The following is a 17090-nucleotide window of genomic DNA, read 5'->3' on the forward strand; positions in this document are numbered from 1 at the left end:
GACATGACAGGACATACTCCTGGAAGAATTGGCAACCGGTGGATAGAGATAAAAGAGAAAAAAACAACACTTAAGATAAGGATGGACTCGAAGTTGTCATCAACAAATGTCCTATAAAAGCTGTTGGTGTGCAATAGCCAAACGGAATGCAGTTGGCAAAAGCAATATTTTTTTCTGTACCAATATTGAAACAATAAATTAACCTGCCTGCAGTTTAAACACTGAAATAATAATGAAGCAATACGTAAATACAGTTCTCTACGTGTTCCTTAGATGTTGAATCACTCCCCGAGTACTGTGGATATAGACATGGCAAACAAATGTTGAAGCTCTGCAACGCTTGCTCGATGTTTTGTTTTTGTGTGTGAAGATGCTGACGCCCTCCTTGAATCTTAAACACGTTGGAGTGACCCGTGCTTGGGACACGCGGATACCCAATTTGAGGCTGGGCTTCGTTTAAGAAAGCTGCGTGGCACAGAGCTGGGGCTCGCCCATGCATCCTTCGCATTTTAAAATACTCGCTGCGAGTCAAATAAAAGCATAACAATGAGACGAGGGACGTGCCCGTCCTACGGTGCACAAATGCGTGCCGCATGACGCAATGCAGAAAGACACTTTCCCACGATTAGCTTTCGTGCGCACGACCGTCGGCTTCATTCGATGGAACGTGCGAATTCTCGCACTGCCGATGTTTAAACAATTCCAGGCCGCTTCGCAAAGGCAGCCTGGTGGCACGCGTGTGCCAGTACGATGTTTTGCATTGTTATTGTTGTAATTGGTCCTCTGGTTTTTTTTTTATCTCCTGCCATGCAAAGCGCTCGCCGAGGAATTGGCCAAACGTCCCAATGCAGGTAACTCCTTCGAAGAGCCTGGAGATTCTTCCTGAAACTTTGTTGGATAAATGAAAAATATATATTAAAATTTAAATTCCCCAGTTTGTGCTAAGTTTCCTTTCTGCGATAATATCGATTGGAAGGAATCCGTTTTGAGGTGCATTTTGCTATGATTGTTACAATGTGCGGTAATGTGGAGGCATGACTTTGATCATTGATGGCTCCTACGATGTAAGGGCACTCTGGTAGCAATTTTAATTCGACTACACCTTGCAAACAGAACTGATTGAAACCATACCTTGTCCAAACAAATACTTGAGGGCAACATTCATTTGTAAGGCCTGTTGTCCAAAGGCAATACGTGTTATTTTCTTCAAGTCATGAAAGAGAGACCCTCTTTTCATCTTGTTTATTTTTCATCTATGGAAATGCATACAAGTCAATTGCAAGGCTGTCCAGTTCCAATTTCCAATACAAACCGTGTTTTCCTTTGGCCTGGTCATATATTTTATTGAAAGCTCATGGGATTTTCACCAGGACACTTAAGGTTAACACCTTGGATCCGTGCTCTCTGCTTTAAGAGCTCATGAGATCAACCATCTTGTAGAAAGGAGAAAAAATAATCAAATAGTTCATGCTGTTTGTGGGAATCCAATAAAACATTTATAAGAGACTATGACAAAATCCAATAGAAATCTATTGCTTGTGTCGCCGAGGTTAATGTTTACACTAATAAAATGTAATCAAGCCTTGTGGCTTTTACAGAACATCACATTAAGGAGCATTGCCCCTTCATGTAACCATTCAAGTTATGAGCAAGGTCAGACAATGCACGCTTAGAGTCGCCTTCATATTTAATTGTGAAAAATAGCTTTTTCAGAATTGGAGAAACTCATTTTCATCTTCCCGTACGCATGTATGAATAATTTTTTGGCTTAAGCACAAGGCCAGGGTTGAGTGGGTTGCACAATGTTCAGTTTTAACCGTGCTTCTATCTTTACGATCCATAAGTAATTCGGTTCTTAGAAGGCCAAATTACCCAATTCAATTGGCTTCCATAGCAAGCGAAGAAGGCGCCTCTTCCCCCTGGGTCGTCTCAACCTGACGTGAGCGCCAGGTGCTGCGTCCTCTTGGCAGAGCCAAAGGTAGAGGTGGCCAAGCGTGGAGCTGGACGCTGAGCCCCATTGTTTGCCGGGTCATTAAACCAGACGCTTCCCAGGGAGCACTTCCCTCGGCCCATGGCTCAAAGAGAGCCGTGCGTCGCACTTCTGCACACCACTAACTAATCTGCGGGAATTCCATTGCATTGCGTGCGTAGCTGTCCAATTTGTAGAGACTCTCGGAACGTGGAGTGAAATGTCGAACATCGTATCGGATATGGATGTTGAACGTATTATGTTGAACGTCTTTCGCACCGTATGTAGCCAACCGTGCTGATCGGAGGTGGATAACGTGCGGTACAACCCTAAAACGCAATCGGAGAGCTGTAATCACAATACAAGTGTTATTATATCAGGGGTCCTTAATAGTGATGAGTTCAAAGGCAGTGTCTTCCTGGTCAAATGAGCAACGGCATAGCGCTCATCATTGTTGTGATGAGCCGTTGCCAGACATTCCACATTCACAGGGCAGTGGCCACTTCGCACAGGATGATGATGGTGAACAACTTCCTGTAAACTGAAACTCGGCTTTGTCTCTGATGAAAGGACGAAGATTCGAGGTGATCGATCCCTCACCAGGATTTGAACTCGTCTTGCAGAGTTCTCTCAAGCTCCAGCCAATTGTATACAAATTATTGTCGTCGCCAATTAAGTATCGCTTTCATTGTTTAATACTAATTTAATATAAAAAGGGAAAAAAATGGAATGTTACATTATTTTAAGCCCGATTGTAACCAGATAGAGTGCATTTGGAGAATGCAGGTTAAGTGTTTAGCGTTCACCAGTCTCCCGTACCTTGCGGGAAGGAAGAGAAAAAGGTGTTGTGGCAGATAAGGTTTTTTTCAGTAAATAACTAAACAAATAAATAACAGCTAGATAAAAAGAGGGAGAGAGATTTTGCTCTGATCGCCGTACGGCTTTGCCTTGCGCTGGGGTTTGTCGACGGAAAATGGAGCGGCAGGTGTGAGGCAGGTCAAAAAAATCAATACCAAAGACTAAAGATCCCCCCCGCCGTATAGCCTTAACAGACTATCAGGGCAAGTGCCGTTAGCGAGCAGCAGCAGCAGCAGCATCCGCGCCGCCTATGAAGGCCGGCGTGGGAAAAAGTAAAAAAAAGCCAATGAACACCACATACGACGGCGCATTGAGGTTTTCACCGCAGGTGGCGGGGCCGCATCAACGGATTCTGTCCGGGGGTGGGGGATGACGCAGGCTTCCGCAGCAGATTGTTGGGGCTGGTGTTGGGACCCCCCCCCCCCCCCGGCTTCTTCTCGGCTTGCTAAACAGGCACGACCTGGGTGACCGATGCAAACTTGGACAAAGTTTTCCCTCGGCGTGGCGTGGGGGGTGGGTGGAGGGGGTTTGGGGTGTTTAGGATTCCGCCTTTTTAACTTTTCCCCCAGATTTCCCATGCGATATGCAGTGTGGCATGGCCCCGCTTTTGAAGTGTTGCCTGTCAAACCTGATAGATAGACTCTTGCAGCGGAGAACGCAGAGTCCTCATTAACCCCTTCAACCCCCCCGGGTTTAGCAGCTGCACATTTTACCTCTCCAGTGTTTGAGTGAACTCCGATGTCTGCAGAATTGGGAAATTTTAGAAGCAGAAGTTGTTGTTTAATTTTAGATGAGGTGCCATTAAAAATCACAAGGTGGTTGTGTGGCTCGTGGGGGCCTCAAAATAACCAAGTTTCCTCGCTAAGCCAAAGCCACCGAGATTATGGGGTTTAAATTGTGGCAGCGTTCTGCGATTAAACAGAGTTCCCAAGCTCAGTGGGTTGATTACCATGGCCTTGTTCACAAATCGCTTTACCGCCTTCGAAACGTTACGTGTATCGTCATTGTTGCTTTTCACCGACTTCATCCCAGTCCAGTTGAGAGAAATAAACATTTTTTTAATTCTCCTAATTTACTTGGATGCTGCGAGCATTTTGTTACGGAGTCTTAAGGAAGTCGGCGCCTCTGGAGGTCTTTTCTTGTGTAATCTTGTTTAGGACTGATTACTGATAAGATGTCGCATTCTGCTGACCATGATAATTCTGGGAGGACGTTCTTCGTCTCATTATAATCTACGATGTAACACAATTATGATATAAACGTTGATAACAAATATTTTCTGATACTCCTCAGTGATAGTTTTATTGCAAGGTTTATTATACCGTGCCCCTACGGGACATTTATGAAAAAGAGCTTCAAAGATCATCGGACTTCACCAGGATAAATACATATTATGATTGCATTTTTTTTATTTAAAAAAATTTCCTCTATTTTTTTATATCTTTTGGGTTTTTTACACGTTACAAAAAAATCCCAGGCTGTAATACGAGACCGAAAAACAGAGATTTTTTTCGGGGATTTAAATCACCAGCGAAACGTCGTATTCGAATTGTAAATGTTGTGGGTTTACTCTCCAGCAATCCGGTGTGCCGAAGTAGCTACTAATTGCACGTTTTGTTCACGTGACAAACTTTACTAAATGACTGTCGGCTGGTGGCGGGTTTAACGACACATTTATGTTCATGCCATCCAACCCTAAAACATTGTTGATTGTTTTTATCGAGGTGTGACCACTAATCGTGACAATTCATCGAATCGCTAAGTTGAGGGTGGGGGGGTTGAATCATTACACGCATAATGCAGTACACATCGTTATTAATCGCTCTCTTAACCTACACTGTACCGTGTTTGATACTCTATCTTCGTATGCTCATTTTTACACAGTTTTTCTGAATTTGTTGTTGGCAGTGAATTCACAATCAATAGATGCCCCATAACGCCAGCCGCAAATCTTGAAGTACATTATTTTTTAAAGCGCTCTCATGTAATCACACTTTCTTTTTACCTCCTCACTCGTGGAACGTTCTATATGCTGACGTTAGGGGCATGCACCGCAAAAATGAAATTGAATGGGAGCCCCCGTAGAGAGCAATAAAATGCAAAGGATATCCGGCTCTGAATGGAAGAACATACCGGCTAATTTTTTTTTTTACATTTTCAATAATGAATGCTAAATCTACTCATGGCTCGCACTTTATGCACACGGCGCGTTTGCGTAAATACCGGGATATATTCTAATTAATGTAACATTCCGAGAGAAGTAGAAACAAAAAATATGAAGCTTTACATCTCTAACTTTTATTTTCTCGTTATGTTTCTCGCGCGTGTGAGTGCTACGCGCCTCCATATACAGATTCCGCTATCTCTTCGTATTCAGTGTATGAGCGTCGCTCACTTTTGCTGTCCGCGCTCGTTGGCAACTGCGCTTGAGAATGTAATGAGGCACTGACTTTCCCAATATTCACCTCGTGGCCACGCCGCCAGCAGCAGCAGCAGCAGAGCACCACTTAGATGGAATCCGGAAAGCGAAAACCCTGGGAATTGTATGACAGACTTTGTGACAAATGACTCTTCAGCCAAAACGCGGGTGCCGTGCTGTGGTCTGGACTATTCCCCAAGCAGATTACGTGCGTGCGAGCGCGTGTGGTTAGCATTGTTTTCACGTTTTCCCTCTTCTCACCCCCAATAACCTTAACCCTGTCCCCCCCAACGCTGACCCCCTCACATTGAATACATATGTTTGAATGTCCTACGAAGTGAAATGATGTGCCGTATAAAATAATTCTGATTTCACTATTGAAGCGCCGTGCAATTTTTTTAAAGGTGCTGAATAAACTCTTGATTATTATCACCAGTATTGCTATAATATACGACCGCCAGTAAATCGCGTTACTATTTTACTTTTGTTTAATTATGCTAATCCGCTTATTAATTGCAATTCTGAGTCTAATCACACAGTATATCGCCCTGTGTATAGCAGTGTGGTGATTAATGTCAACTGCATCACACATGCTGTTAATGCAGTCCCGATAGCTCTCATCTGTGCCACACAACGCACCCATTCAACCCGCACTCGCCCGTACTTTGTATCTGAAAACCATCCGCATTATTATTATTATTCTGGGCACGTGTCAAAGAATGTGTGTGTTTTAGCATGAGCCCTTACCACACACGTCTCACCCGCACAAAAGATGTTACCTTGAAACGAGCCATCCTGGGCACCTGTTTTGTTTGGGCACGGTGCTATTTTGTGCGGCCAGTTGTTCCGCTTTGCTTACCAAAGGGATTTCTATTCCCTTCTCCTGGGAAGTGTGCGCGCGTGCATGAAAATGCTCGCATAAGTCACGTGAAGGAATTCAAAATGAATAGCAATGCATCAAACGCACACTTCCGTTCAGGTGTTGTGGTGCTTTCCCCTCCCAACCTTTTATTTTTTTTGGTTGCGTGGCATTTTTATCACCCAATAATTTTTTTTATCATTAAAGAGCTTGTTGAATAATGTATTAGCGTACATTGAATGAGTTTTTAATTTTTTTTACCAATGTGAATGTGTTCAAAGCACATCTGATTGGATACCTGTGGCCATATACAATTGCAAGCGATATGCTGGGTTTAAATTTAGGGTACTTAAAAAAAACACACGTGAATTGGTGGTAGCATAGCTTAGACAAGTGTCACTTTACCTAATTCATGCAGTGTGTAGTTCATAGCTGAACTTAGCAACATCGCAGGCTATCTGGTGATGTCCACCGTGTGAGCTTGCTGGTGCACGTTTTTCCGCTTTGTACGTCGGGCGCCCAAAGGGTCTCGGTGTAATTAAGTTGTAAATTGCTTCTTGATTTGCGTTTATATATATATTGTTGCGCGTGGAAATATCATAATTGTTTTTACGTCACACAAGTGTGAATTTGGGATGCTGTGTAGAACTGCAGTGGCCTTCAGCATCGCGACTCTAGGGGTGGCGACACGGCCGAACAGGAGCGTGCTTGCTGCTTGTTGCAGCTTTGCGGTTTGAGCCCATCAGATGCTGTGGTTAATACTGCGGACTCGATTGATGTACGTTGAACTTCTTCCGCACACCGTTACGTAGCCAACGGAGGTGTGGGCGAGGGACAACAAACGAAACACAAAATTAACCAGAAACACGGACCGCCTACTGCGCATTGGGCATTGAAGATCCCGTGATGTAAATCGGAAAAGAGTAGATAATGTGTGCAGGCTTCACTGGCCAAACTCGGCACGTTCGAAATATAACTGCAAATAACCTAATTTGGGGGGAAACCCACACAGCAACATCGCCCCTGTAACCAGCAGACCATCTGTTGAAACAGAGCACCTTTGTGATATCCTTACACGATAAGAATTGTGCAACTACAAAATATATTCAAATATTATCATTATTAATTCAGTAATAGTGAAATGGAGTGGGTAGCCCCAATGATTACATTTCTCACTTGAGATGTATTACTTGCTTCGAAATAATAGTGATTTCCATTTCCATTCCAATTGCCCTTAAGGTTTTTAGCTACCGTTGATCCCTCAAGGCTAAACTGCTCCAGGGAAAAATGTGGCTTCGGAACAATGCAGTTATATGTAGGATGGTGCACACTTGTGAACATGTACGTGCGCACCGCATGTCCACGCGTTTGACGGGTGTGCGCATTACCAAGCCTCGTATTCTTTTCCTGCCGGAAAAGCGCTGCGTTTGATTAACGAGGAGTGTGTTTGTGTGTGTGACCGTTAGACCATACCGCAGCCAATTGCGATGGAGCCATGTGCAGGGAACCGTGCGGCCATATACTCGGTGCTGGTGAGACTGCCCCGGGGTTTGAACGCCTGCCCTCCACCCGGACAGTCAGGTGGGTTTTGTGCGCGCCATTGTGGCCGGTACGCGGGCCCGCGAATGTGTGTGTGTGTGTACGCGTGTTATTGGATTTGTACAAAGTCGAGACCTTCCCCAGAAACCCTGGCGAATGGAGGAGTTTGTTTGGGGTTGCTGAGAGAAAACGGTAGTCCCACTGCCACCAGTTTACAACATCCCACGTCTGAGAATGAGGAGGCTTACCGCAGAAATTCGACCAGAGGTACGGTGCTGCAAGAGATGTGGTGGTCACAGGGTTGCTGAGGAGATTGTAACTTTCTCGGCAGCTCGCGTTTACAAATCACTGTTTAATTCCATCAAAAAAGTTATTTGCGGCATCACACCCATTACGATCATTAAGGGAAACTGTGGTGATGAGTTTTCTGACCCCCAGGAACAAGTTTACACATTTGCTGAGCAATTCTGCTAGGTCTTGGAGGTGAGGGCAAGCCCCAAAACCCATATAATATCATGAGGCAAGGTGGGGTTAACGCTGCTGAGGCTGTCACGCCTCAAAATATTGGCTGAAGTTACTTCCTCCTGTAAGATGCTGGCTGATGTGCCATCTTTTTTTAGGAAATGCAAAGAGCGACCCAGAGCCTGAAACCAGGTAAAGCACTGGGCAAAGTTGACCTCCCAAGCAAACTAAACTTAAACTAAAGTATTTTTTATTTTGCCAGGTAAGGCCCACTGAGCTACATAGCTCTTTCAAGAGGCGACACGGCCACAAATGATAGCTCAACAAAGTTGCCTATGTGGAAATGTATAGCAGCCAAATGCTCTAAACGCACGCTGATTCTAAACATGAAGGGAAAAACTGGAGGACCCCGAGAAAAATCCACGCGACCACGGGGAGAACATGCAAACTCCAAATATACACGTGTCAGGCTCGGGATCAAACCCACGACCTCCCGTATACCAGGCGAGGTAGTTAACATCTCGTCACTGTGGCACTGAGGGCGGGTGGCGATTGTGTTCAGGCTGTGCCCTCTCGAGTATTATTACAACCGTTTGGGCCACAGGGCGGGTTCCATCGGATTGGACACTGATTGCAACAACTACCGGGGACATCTCCCCTCCTCAAACCAGAAGTCGCAACCGGGTACCCGATACCCGTACCCTACCCGATATCCGGCTACCCGTACCCGGCCGGGTACGGGTACGGGTACGCGTTTGCGACCCTGGTGCGGCCGGGTACGGGTACGGGTAGACCGTGAGTCACTGGTGAGTAACCGTTTGTTACTCATTTCCCAACGTCTTGTCTCTTCTCACAATTCAAGTTCCTAGAATCAACCCACCCGCGCCTGCAACATGGCTTCATCCCAGAGGTCACAATCAGGTACCCGATACCCATACCCTACCCGTACCCGGCCGGGTACGGGTAGGGTACGGGTACGGCCGGGTACGGGTAGGGTACGGGTACCCGTTTGCGACCCTGGTGCGGCCGGGTACGGGTAAGGAATCAAAACCCGTTTGCGACCTCTGCCTCAAACAAAGTGTGCCTGGAAAAAAAAGTTCTGCTGCGGACAATTTAACATATATCATATCTCACTCCGTGTTACAAGGAGTGCAGTGATGTGTTCTGCCAGTTGGGGTTCACCTGTTTTTAAACGTGTTCATGTGGTCTGCAGATTTACACGAGACTTCTTGTCGTAGGAGAATCTGTCTCCTCCCCCCCTGTAACCTCCAGCATATAAATTCTGTCAATGTCCAAAGAATCAAAATGGCTGTTTGCAATCTAAACTGCAGCAAGCAATGCTTTCTTTAAAGTGTTTTTGTCGCTTGGCTGTTTTCCTTGTGAAAAATAAAACTGCTGACCCAACTGATCTCTGTCTAGGGTCAGAATAACAATCACTGAATCTGTGAGTCCTAAAACATACCACATGTTGTGCCCTTGTATGCAGCTTGATGGGTTTGTAACCCATAGTCATACCTTCGTTTAATATGAACGTTATTGATTTAAAGAATATTTAATGTGTCATTACTCAAGAACACAGTCTAATCCTGGGAGGCCCAAATACCTTATTAGCTGATGTTTGCATTCAACATTTTGTTGAAAGTATTATTTGTTTAAATTTGAATGCACACGACTGAAATTCTTAATTGGTCTGTAATAAAAAAGGTAAAGTGGCAGCCCTGCAATTTGATGGTCATGCGACTGCTTGAGGACCGACCTCCACTGGAAGGAACCTCTCACTCGAGGAAACTCAAGACAGCTCCCTCTAGAGTTTCAGTTTTCAGTTTCATTTATTAGGTATAGCCCTGTGAGCCATTCGGCTCTTGAATCGGGTGCAACCGCAACAAACAATAAACAAAAGCATGAACAAGAAAACATCTTAAAGTGACTATGCGCAAACAGAAAAATCCAGGAAAAAACGCACCGTACACCAACGCTGTGCAAAAAATCCCAGTGGGATGCAAGTGAAACAACAACAACCATCATTCTAACTCCGTACTACAACAAACAAACATAGCCAAAACCAAAAAACTTTTCGAAATCACCAAAATAAAGCCATAAGCAATGTAACGGTGATCATAGGAACTCTTCTATGTTGGCCAGAAGTTTTGGGAGCGGTGGGAATACCGACGCTCTACCCCACCACTTGAACCCGCTGATCAACGTAACTGTGGTGTTGTACCCTGTAACGCCACTGGCTGGACAGGGACGTCGGGATTGAACCCTTCCCCGTTGCGAGACGCCTGCCAGTTGCAGGGTGGGTGTGCCCCGTTCACCGCTGAATCTCAGAACGTGCAAGCGGTTAGCGTCAATTTTATTTAGTGCGGCATAGAAGCGCTGCTGTCTTTAAAGACATTGTATTGTACTCACCGCAGAGAACTGTAGCTACACGACCGCGGCGCCAAGCTGTGCCACACGCCCTCCTGTATGGCCTTTTGCACCCGATTCCGTTCGGAATCTATTCCGTTCCGATGGTGTAAACGTACGTGATCGGAATGGAATTGGAAGATAAATGACGACGTCCACGAACAGGAAAGGGGTAAAAACCTTGCCCCATTGTTGTATCTGTTACACCGGGAGATCGAACCGGCAACATTTTGGAGTGTGTGCTAACAAGTACACCTTGGCGGGACCCCTTGGCCTGTAATATCATAATAGAGCCTTCTTTAGTCTATTTAAGCGTACATTTTTGGGGATCTTTAATATCAGACCTTGGTTTTCTTTGTCAGACATACTGAAAGTTAGACAGTAAAAAAACCATAAACATGCAGCCTATCGAGATCATTGTGAAGCTGATTGGTCATAATCCTTTGACTCTGTAGCGGACACCTGCACACTTGCACTGCATTTATTAATCGGCCTATTAAGGTGAAAGTACACTGGGAAAAAAAAAACTGTGCTGCTAACGACCTTTTAATGCAGTTTTTATGTCTGCCCAGCTTAAGGGCATGCCGCAGACAAATGGATGTATTATAGCCACCTGCTGACTCAATCAATAAGAGGTGGGGGGAGGAGGGGACGGTGCGTCTTTTGGCCCTGCCTGCCAACATGCACGCCGCGTATGAAACGGCTATTCTAAAATTGTTGCTGCAGTTCCAATTGCGCCGGCTATAATCCTTTTGGTAAAATAGCAGTCGGCGGGGGTCAGCGTCGTCGCGGTTTTTCCATTTAGGGACCGGCGCCCGCCCGCCCGTCCGTCCGTTCACCCAAATCCATTGGCTGTGCAAACACATCGCATGCAGCGGCATGCGCGCACCGTGATTATTGGGAGCCGGGAGGTAAAGGCGAGGGGGCAATCTGCAAGGCAAGATTTCCCAATTTATTAGTCATTCTCTTTTGGTACGTCCGTCTCAGAATACATATTTTATTATTGCTCAGCAGAGCGCGTACCGCAGTGTTTTTACTAATGGCCCAAAAAAAAAACCTGCAGATAATGGTCTAAAATTGCAAGCATGTTAATCTGGCTATGTGGAATACAATGTGCTGAGGATAATAACGTGTAAGTTTGCGTGTGTATTTTAGTCTGGCATTTATATGCAAAACATTTTCTTCACGCGACATAATGTGAAGATATTTAAATAAGTCCCATTTATAGAGCCAGCCTGCACAAAGTCGCACACTGGAAGTTGTAAATCATTGCATAATCTTGCACCGAATTACTGAACGGTGATTGGGGGAATAGAAAATCTCACACAAACATTGTACTTTCATTACCATGCCGGTTGCATAGGATTAAATGTGTTGCGTCAGCAAGACGGAAGTGAATCTTTCTGAAATATGCTCAAATCGTGCTATTATAATGATGCTCTCCTTTTTGTAATCACTAAAAAAATCTAATTTTATATTTTAGCTGAGGTTTCTGTGGTGTGGTACCACCACCAACAACAAAAACAAAATTATACTCTCCAGCAAAGCCCGATTGTTATTATTACGCTTTCCCTCTTCGCCATTACACACAAATTGTGCATTTGAATTGCACTCCCAACTTGGAAATGTACTCAAATTTGGGATCGCACAGAGCAGTCGACACTTACTGGGAAAAGCCACGTGACACTCACTGATGCTTTCGCGGATAAGCAAATGTAATCATAGTAATAATAACATTACCTAAAGCGCTTTCGCTTCTCTTTGTAAAACTGACATTAAAGACCCAATGACAGTATTCAAATTAATAAGCCGTCGCGCTCCCAAGTTTTGGTCCAAATATTTCACATTTGATGAAGATGAATATATCAATTGGCTAATGGGATTAGTATAATTAAAAAAGCAATGCCCAATGGATATTGGATATTTCATTAATATTAGATGCAAACATCTCAGTGGTCCTAGCCCGCATAAATATGCTTCAAATTAATATATGTAGTAAGAGAAAAAGCAATGAGTCTCCACTAGTACAACTCTTAAATTGCTATCCATGGAAAAAAAAACACAGTTGTTAGACTTCAAAGGGTCTCTTTGTATTGCGTTAGCATTTTGTTCTGATCGGACTTCATTTAAAAAAAAAAGGCTTTGGGGGAAAGGATTATTTTTAATTGAAATTAAAATTCTAACCCAGTGCTGCCAATAAACTTCCCACCGACAAACATCCCAGCATGACGTCAATTTGTGGGTTTTTTATGCTCCCTGAAAATCGCTGTTGTGACGCATCGGCTGTGTGCTTTGGCTCTGCGCTTATTATTTGAGTGCGCATTCCCTTGCAGGCAAGCAGGCAGGCTTTGTGTACATATTTCGTGCAATGGGATGGCCGTTTGAAAATTGTGGATGTGTAATGAATGCATTATTGTTCACTCGTCACGGTGATGTTGTGAGGGGTTGTGCATACATCACATGGCAGGGATATGCAAATGCATGGGCTCATTTTTTTTTGCCGCAAGTTCATAAGCGCGCATGTTTTTGCAGAGATCCAGAGATCCACATTGGGAAATTACTTATTGAACGAAGTTGGTAGAAGTGCAGTTTCATGAAATTTTATTAAAACAACCGTTTCTCTGTATGTGCGTGGATAAACAAAAAAAATGTCACCATTAATTTTTATGTTTGTCCACGCGCACCCGTGTGTGCGCACACCTGCGCGTGCGTGTGTGTGTGCGCGCGCGTGTGTGCGTGCGTGTGTGTGTGTGTGTGCGTGCGTGCGTGTGTGTGTTGTACATGGCCGTGCTGTTGCTGCTTGCCAGCTGAGCCATGGTTACTTCCTCCTGCCAGTGTCCAGATGAGTGGGAATGGTCTTGTCCATCTGCCATGGGGCCTTCCTGAGGTTCCTCGCCTAGATGGGCATCCAGGTGTGGGGTAAAATCGACGCCAGCTCTGGAGGGTCAATTAGTAGCCACTGGAGAGACACCGTTTGGTCTAACTTTACATCCCATGTCCATGTTTTCTGTCTATACATAGAATGTTCCCCAATACTTTTAAAGCTATAATTCATGAATTGAGCCAACTCAATCCATCGTTGATGGAATTGCAGTAGGACCAGTTTGTGAAAAGAATGTGGCATTGGGCTGTCGATGGTGATATGGGTCGATCCACAGTGAGAATCTGATTTAATCAAGGAGAGGTTCACTTTGTATGTATGCTCTGGATGTGAGTATGTGAAGGGATTGTGTGTAACCGGACGTGCATGTCCGTGCTATGTGCAGGACTTGCCTTGGCGAGCGCGCTGGTGGATATCTCGCACTACAAGCCCAGTGAGTCCAAGGAGAAGGCAGCAGCTGTTCGGAACCGCAAGCACCATCCGCCCGCTCAACCCGGAACTTGTGTATGAAGCAGGCCAGACGGCTTGCCCTTGGGCCCAACATCCAGCCCACCGGGCAATCGGCAAGCCAGCCGACCGGAAAAAAAACCCAGCCAGTGGCATGGCCAACCTGTCACTCAGGCTGCCACCCATCGAGGCTACTTGCCCGGTCTTTCGTCAGCTTTGGGTCTAGGCAGCTGGACAAAGTGTGGGTGTGGATGGATGGACGGGAAGAGAGCAGTGGTGGAGATCGGTTTGAGGGTATGGTTGAGCAGCAAAAGGAAGTCCCGTCCGTTATTCCAGTGAATGTGTTTCTGAGATTAATTAGAGCAGCGGTGTAAAATACATGCAATTGTGCGCGCTCGGTTTGGGATTTAAGCCTCAGTCTCTGTCCCACAGTGTGTTTCATTGATTTTTTTTTCACAAGTCACCGAGTATTGTTTCGTCACTTTACAAAGACCAATAACCGTCTGCGTTGCGAGTGTGCGTATGCGGGCATGCTTGTGGCGTGTGTATATGTGTGTGCGCGCGCACACGCGATTGAATTTGCGCGCGTGCAAGCTTTGCGTGCTCTGCCATGCATACTTCACGCGTGTGCACATCTACTGCACGTGCTTTTGGCTGGCGAAGTAGCCTGGTTTATTTGTTTACGGATTGCTGACCTTAGTTCCCTTACGCTCAGTGATAGAATTAGTCTTAGAAGCAAAGATTTGATTTTAACAAATGAAATAAAAACATCGAACTAACTTCCTTTCGCGAGAGCTGAAATAACCTTTGGGTTTCACGAGTAATTTTTGTTAATTACATACCTTGTAACAAAATGCTGTACAGAAAGGAATATTCATGAACTAATAATAATAATGCTATATTCCACGCAGAATCATGTTAATAGTCTTCACTCTAGACTGGTTCTTAATAGTGGCTGAGTTTCTTTAATGATGATGAGCTTCACAGTGCTGTGGCCCTAATTAGGTGTAATTACAGAAGGTGAAGGAATATTCCTCTTCCCACCGTAACATTGCTCATGAGCATTTGAGCTCATTTAGCAAGCGCGGAAGGGGGACGGGGGGATGATGAGGGGTGCCGGTGTGTACCCACGAGAACAAATGGCTACTTTTTATTTTTATATTGTCATTCAGATTGTTGTGCTTATAAGCCTGGAAGTCCAAACGTTAATCTTCTGAATTAATGTAAGACTCCTAAAAGGTACTTTCAACTTAGATATCTCGTTCTTTTTTCACTTTCTGGCAAGTTATCGTTCCTAGCTTATGTTCCTTTATTTAGTTGACACGCTGTCAACCCAAACTCGAAGCAGAAAAGACGTGGGACTGAAGAGACATTCCTTATTTGAAATGAATGCTAATTTTTACACGTGCGGTTTATTTTTTTGCTCTATTTATTTTCGCGCAAGAGGAGCCTTGCGGTCGCTGTCTCTCGCTCGGTCTCTCAACAATAGGAAAAGGAGAGAGACTCTGTGTGCGTTTCACGTCTCGTTGAGACGAAACCAAGTACCGTCGTGAAAACCCGAAGCCTGCCCCCCCCCCCCCCCCCTGTCAGTCACGATGTCGTCTGCCACACTGTGTATGGTAGTCAAATGCCCGATATGCAATGAATTGTAATATAAACACCGCACACATGAAATGTACAATATCGTATGGCAGTAACTAGAGTTGTCTGTGAGCGGCCGCCACTTTGTGTGTGCGCGCTTTCGCCCCTTCGGGAACGACGTGGGCACCGTCGCATTTATGTTTGCTTGGATCGAAACACTCTCTTGTATGAAAATAAAATTGGGGGGGTGGGGGGGGGTGGAAGTGAGAATAATAAAAGAAAAAGCTACAAAAAAAGAACAAAACTCACAAAAATCCTGCGGGGGCTGGGAAGGGAATGAAAAAAAGCAAGACATATTACAACACAAAATACCGAGCAATATATCTGCATAACTATAGAGAGAGAGAGAGAACAACTTCCTATGTCTGCATGCATCACAGTTGTGCTCTTCCCCCCCACCACCACCCCCGGGCAAGAAATACACAAGGCTGTGTGTGTGATCTTTATCAACAACAAAAAAGAAACAAATGAAGACTGTTTCTTGCATTAGATATGATGACATATCTGTAAAATGTTAGCAAATGTATAAAAAAAAATAGGAGAAAAAAAAAGTTTTTGATTATGTTTACTGTAAATATGTGCTGTTGTTGAGGACGCCAACTGGCAGATTGCAAAGTCGTGAGAGAGAGAAAAAAACAAATCCCAAGTATTGCGCTATCAAGAATTCTTGTGCCCCGATTACTGCGGACTTGGATTGAATGTGAGGCTAGAGAGGGCGCCGCTCCCCTCTGACCCTCGCTGCCCCACGTCCCTGAACCCCCTTTCGGTACGACGAAGAGAGAGAGTGTGATGGCACAGGGGTTCTTGTGCTCGTACGCACGCACGCACACACACACATTCGCTTTGAACCCGTCTGTGTCCGCAGCATGTCCGTCGCAGACACCTTCGGCCTCGGCTGTAAGCGAACGATGCGGGGGGCGTCACGGATACATCGCGAACTAATCGCTGTGCAGCAAAAGACAAATGTCAGGGTGGCGATGATGATGATGACGGTGAAAGACGATTACGACGTGTAATGTGATTAGCTGCGTTGTGCTAAACGACAACATTTTTGCTGTTTTTCTATTTGCTGAACAACATGTTGAACTCACTTCTAATAACTTAGAGCAAGTGAATGCAGTACACAGACTATTGTAATCAAGCACGTATCTTTGGTTCCCGACTCGGTCGACTAAGATTGAACAAAATATAGGAAAAAAAATGAATTAAATTAAGTATATTGTAGGCCTTGGCTTATCAGCCTTTTATTTTAAATGTGCAGTGTTTCGTGGAAAAGTTGTGGCATGGAACGTATAAGCCGTATAAATGTCAGTCGTATTACTTGGCAAAGAATAAACAAGGACCCCACGTGTGTAATGTGTTTTTATTTTACTTTGGGTTTTTTTTGTAATGTAATGAAATCTGCTTTTTGATGTTTTTTTCCCCTCTTGAATCGGGCTGTTGAATAGAACAGCTATTACCAATAACACCCCAGGGTTTAATAACCATTTGCAATCTGTACAAATTTTAATCTTTGTATATAGCTCGATGTTTGTAATGATTTATTTGGGGGGGGGGGGGAGGAGGGTCAAAAATAACTGAAATTTATACACATTCCAGTATATAGACA

The 17090-nt window shown here is 44.7% G+C and overlaps 1 protein-coding gene across 4 annotated transcripts in view; it reads left to right on the forward strand.

Annotated features, from left to right (window-relative positions):
- ATRN (attractin) overlaps nt 1-16832 on the forward strand; it is a 296628-nt gene extending 279796 nt beyond the window's left edge. For 2 of the 4 annotated variants that reach the window (XM_078861672.1, XM_078861673.1), the window contains exons 28-30: nt 816-851; nt 7572-7686; nt 13779-16832. In XM_078861672.1, coding sequence (XP_078717798.1) covers nt 816-851; nt 7572-7686; nt 13779-13903 — 276 coding nt within the window. In that variant the 3' untranslated portion in view covers nt 13904-16832. The remainder of the gene's footprint in view (nt 1-815; nt 852-7571; nt 7687-13778) is intronic. The other 2 variants (XM_078861675.1, XM_078861676.1) reach the window with 1 other exon arrangement.
- The last annotated feature ends 258 nt before the right edge of the window (nt 16833-17090 follow it).

Source organism: Lampetra fluviatilis, chromosome 12, assembly GCF_964198595.1.
Source record: "Lampetra fluviatilis chromosome 12, kcLamFluv1.1, whole genome shotgun sequence".
Classification (NCBI taxonomy): domain Eukaryota; kingdom Metazoa; phylum Chordata; class Hyperoartia; order Petromyzontiformes; family Petromyzontidae; genus Lampetra; species Lampetra fluviatilis.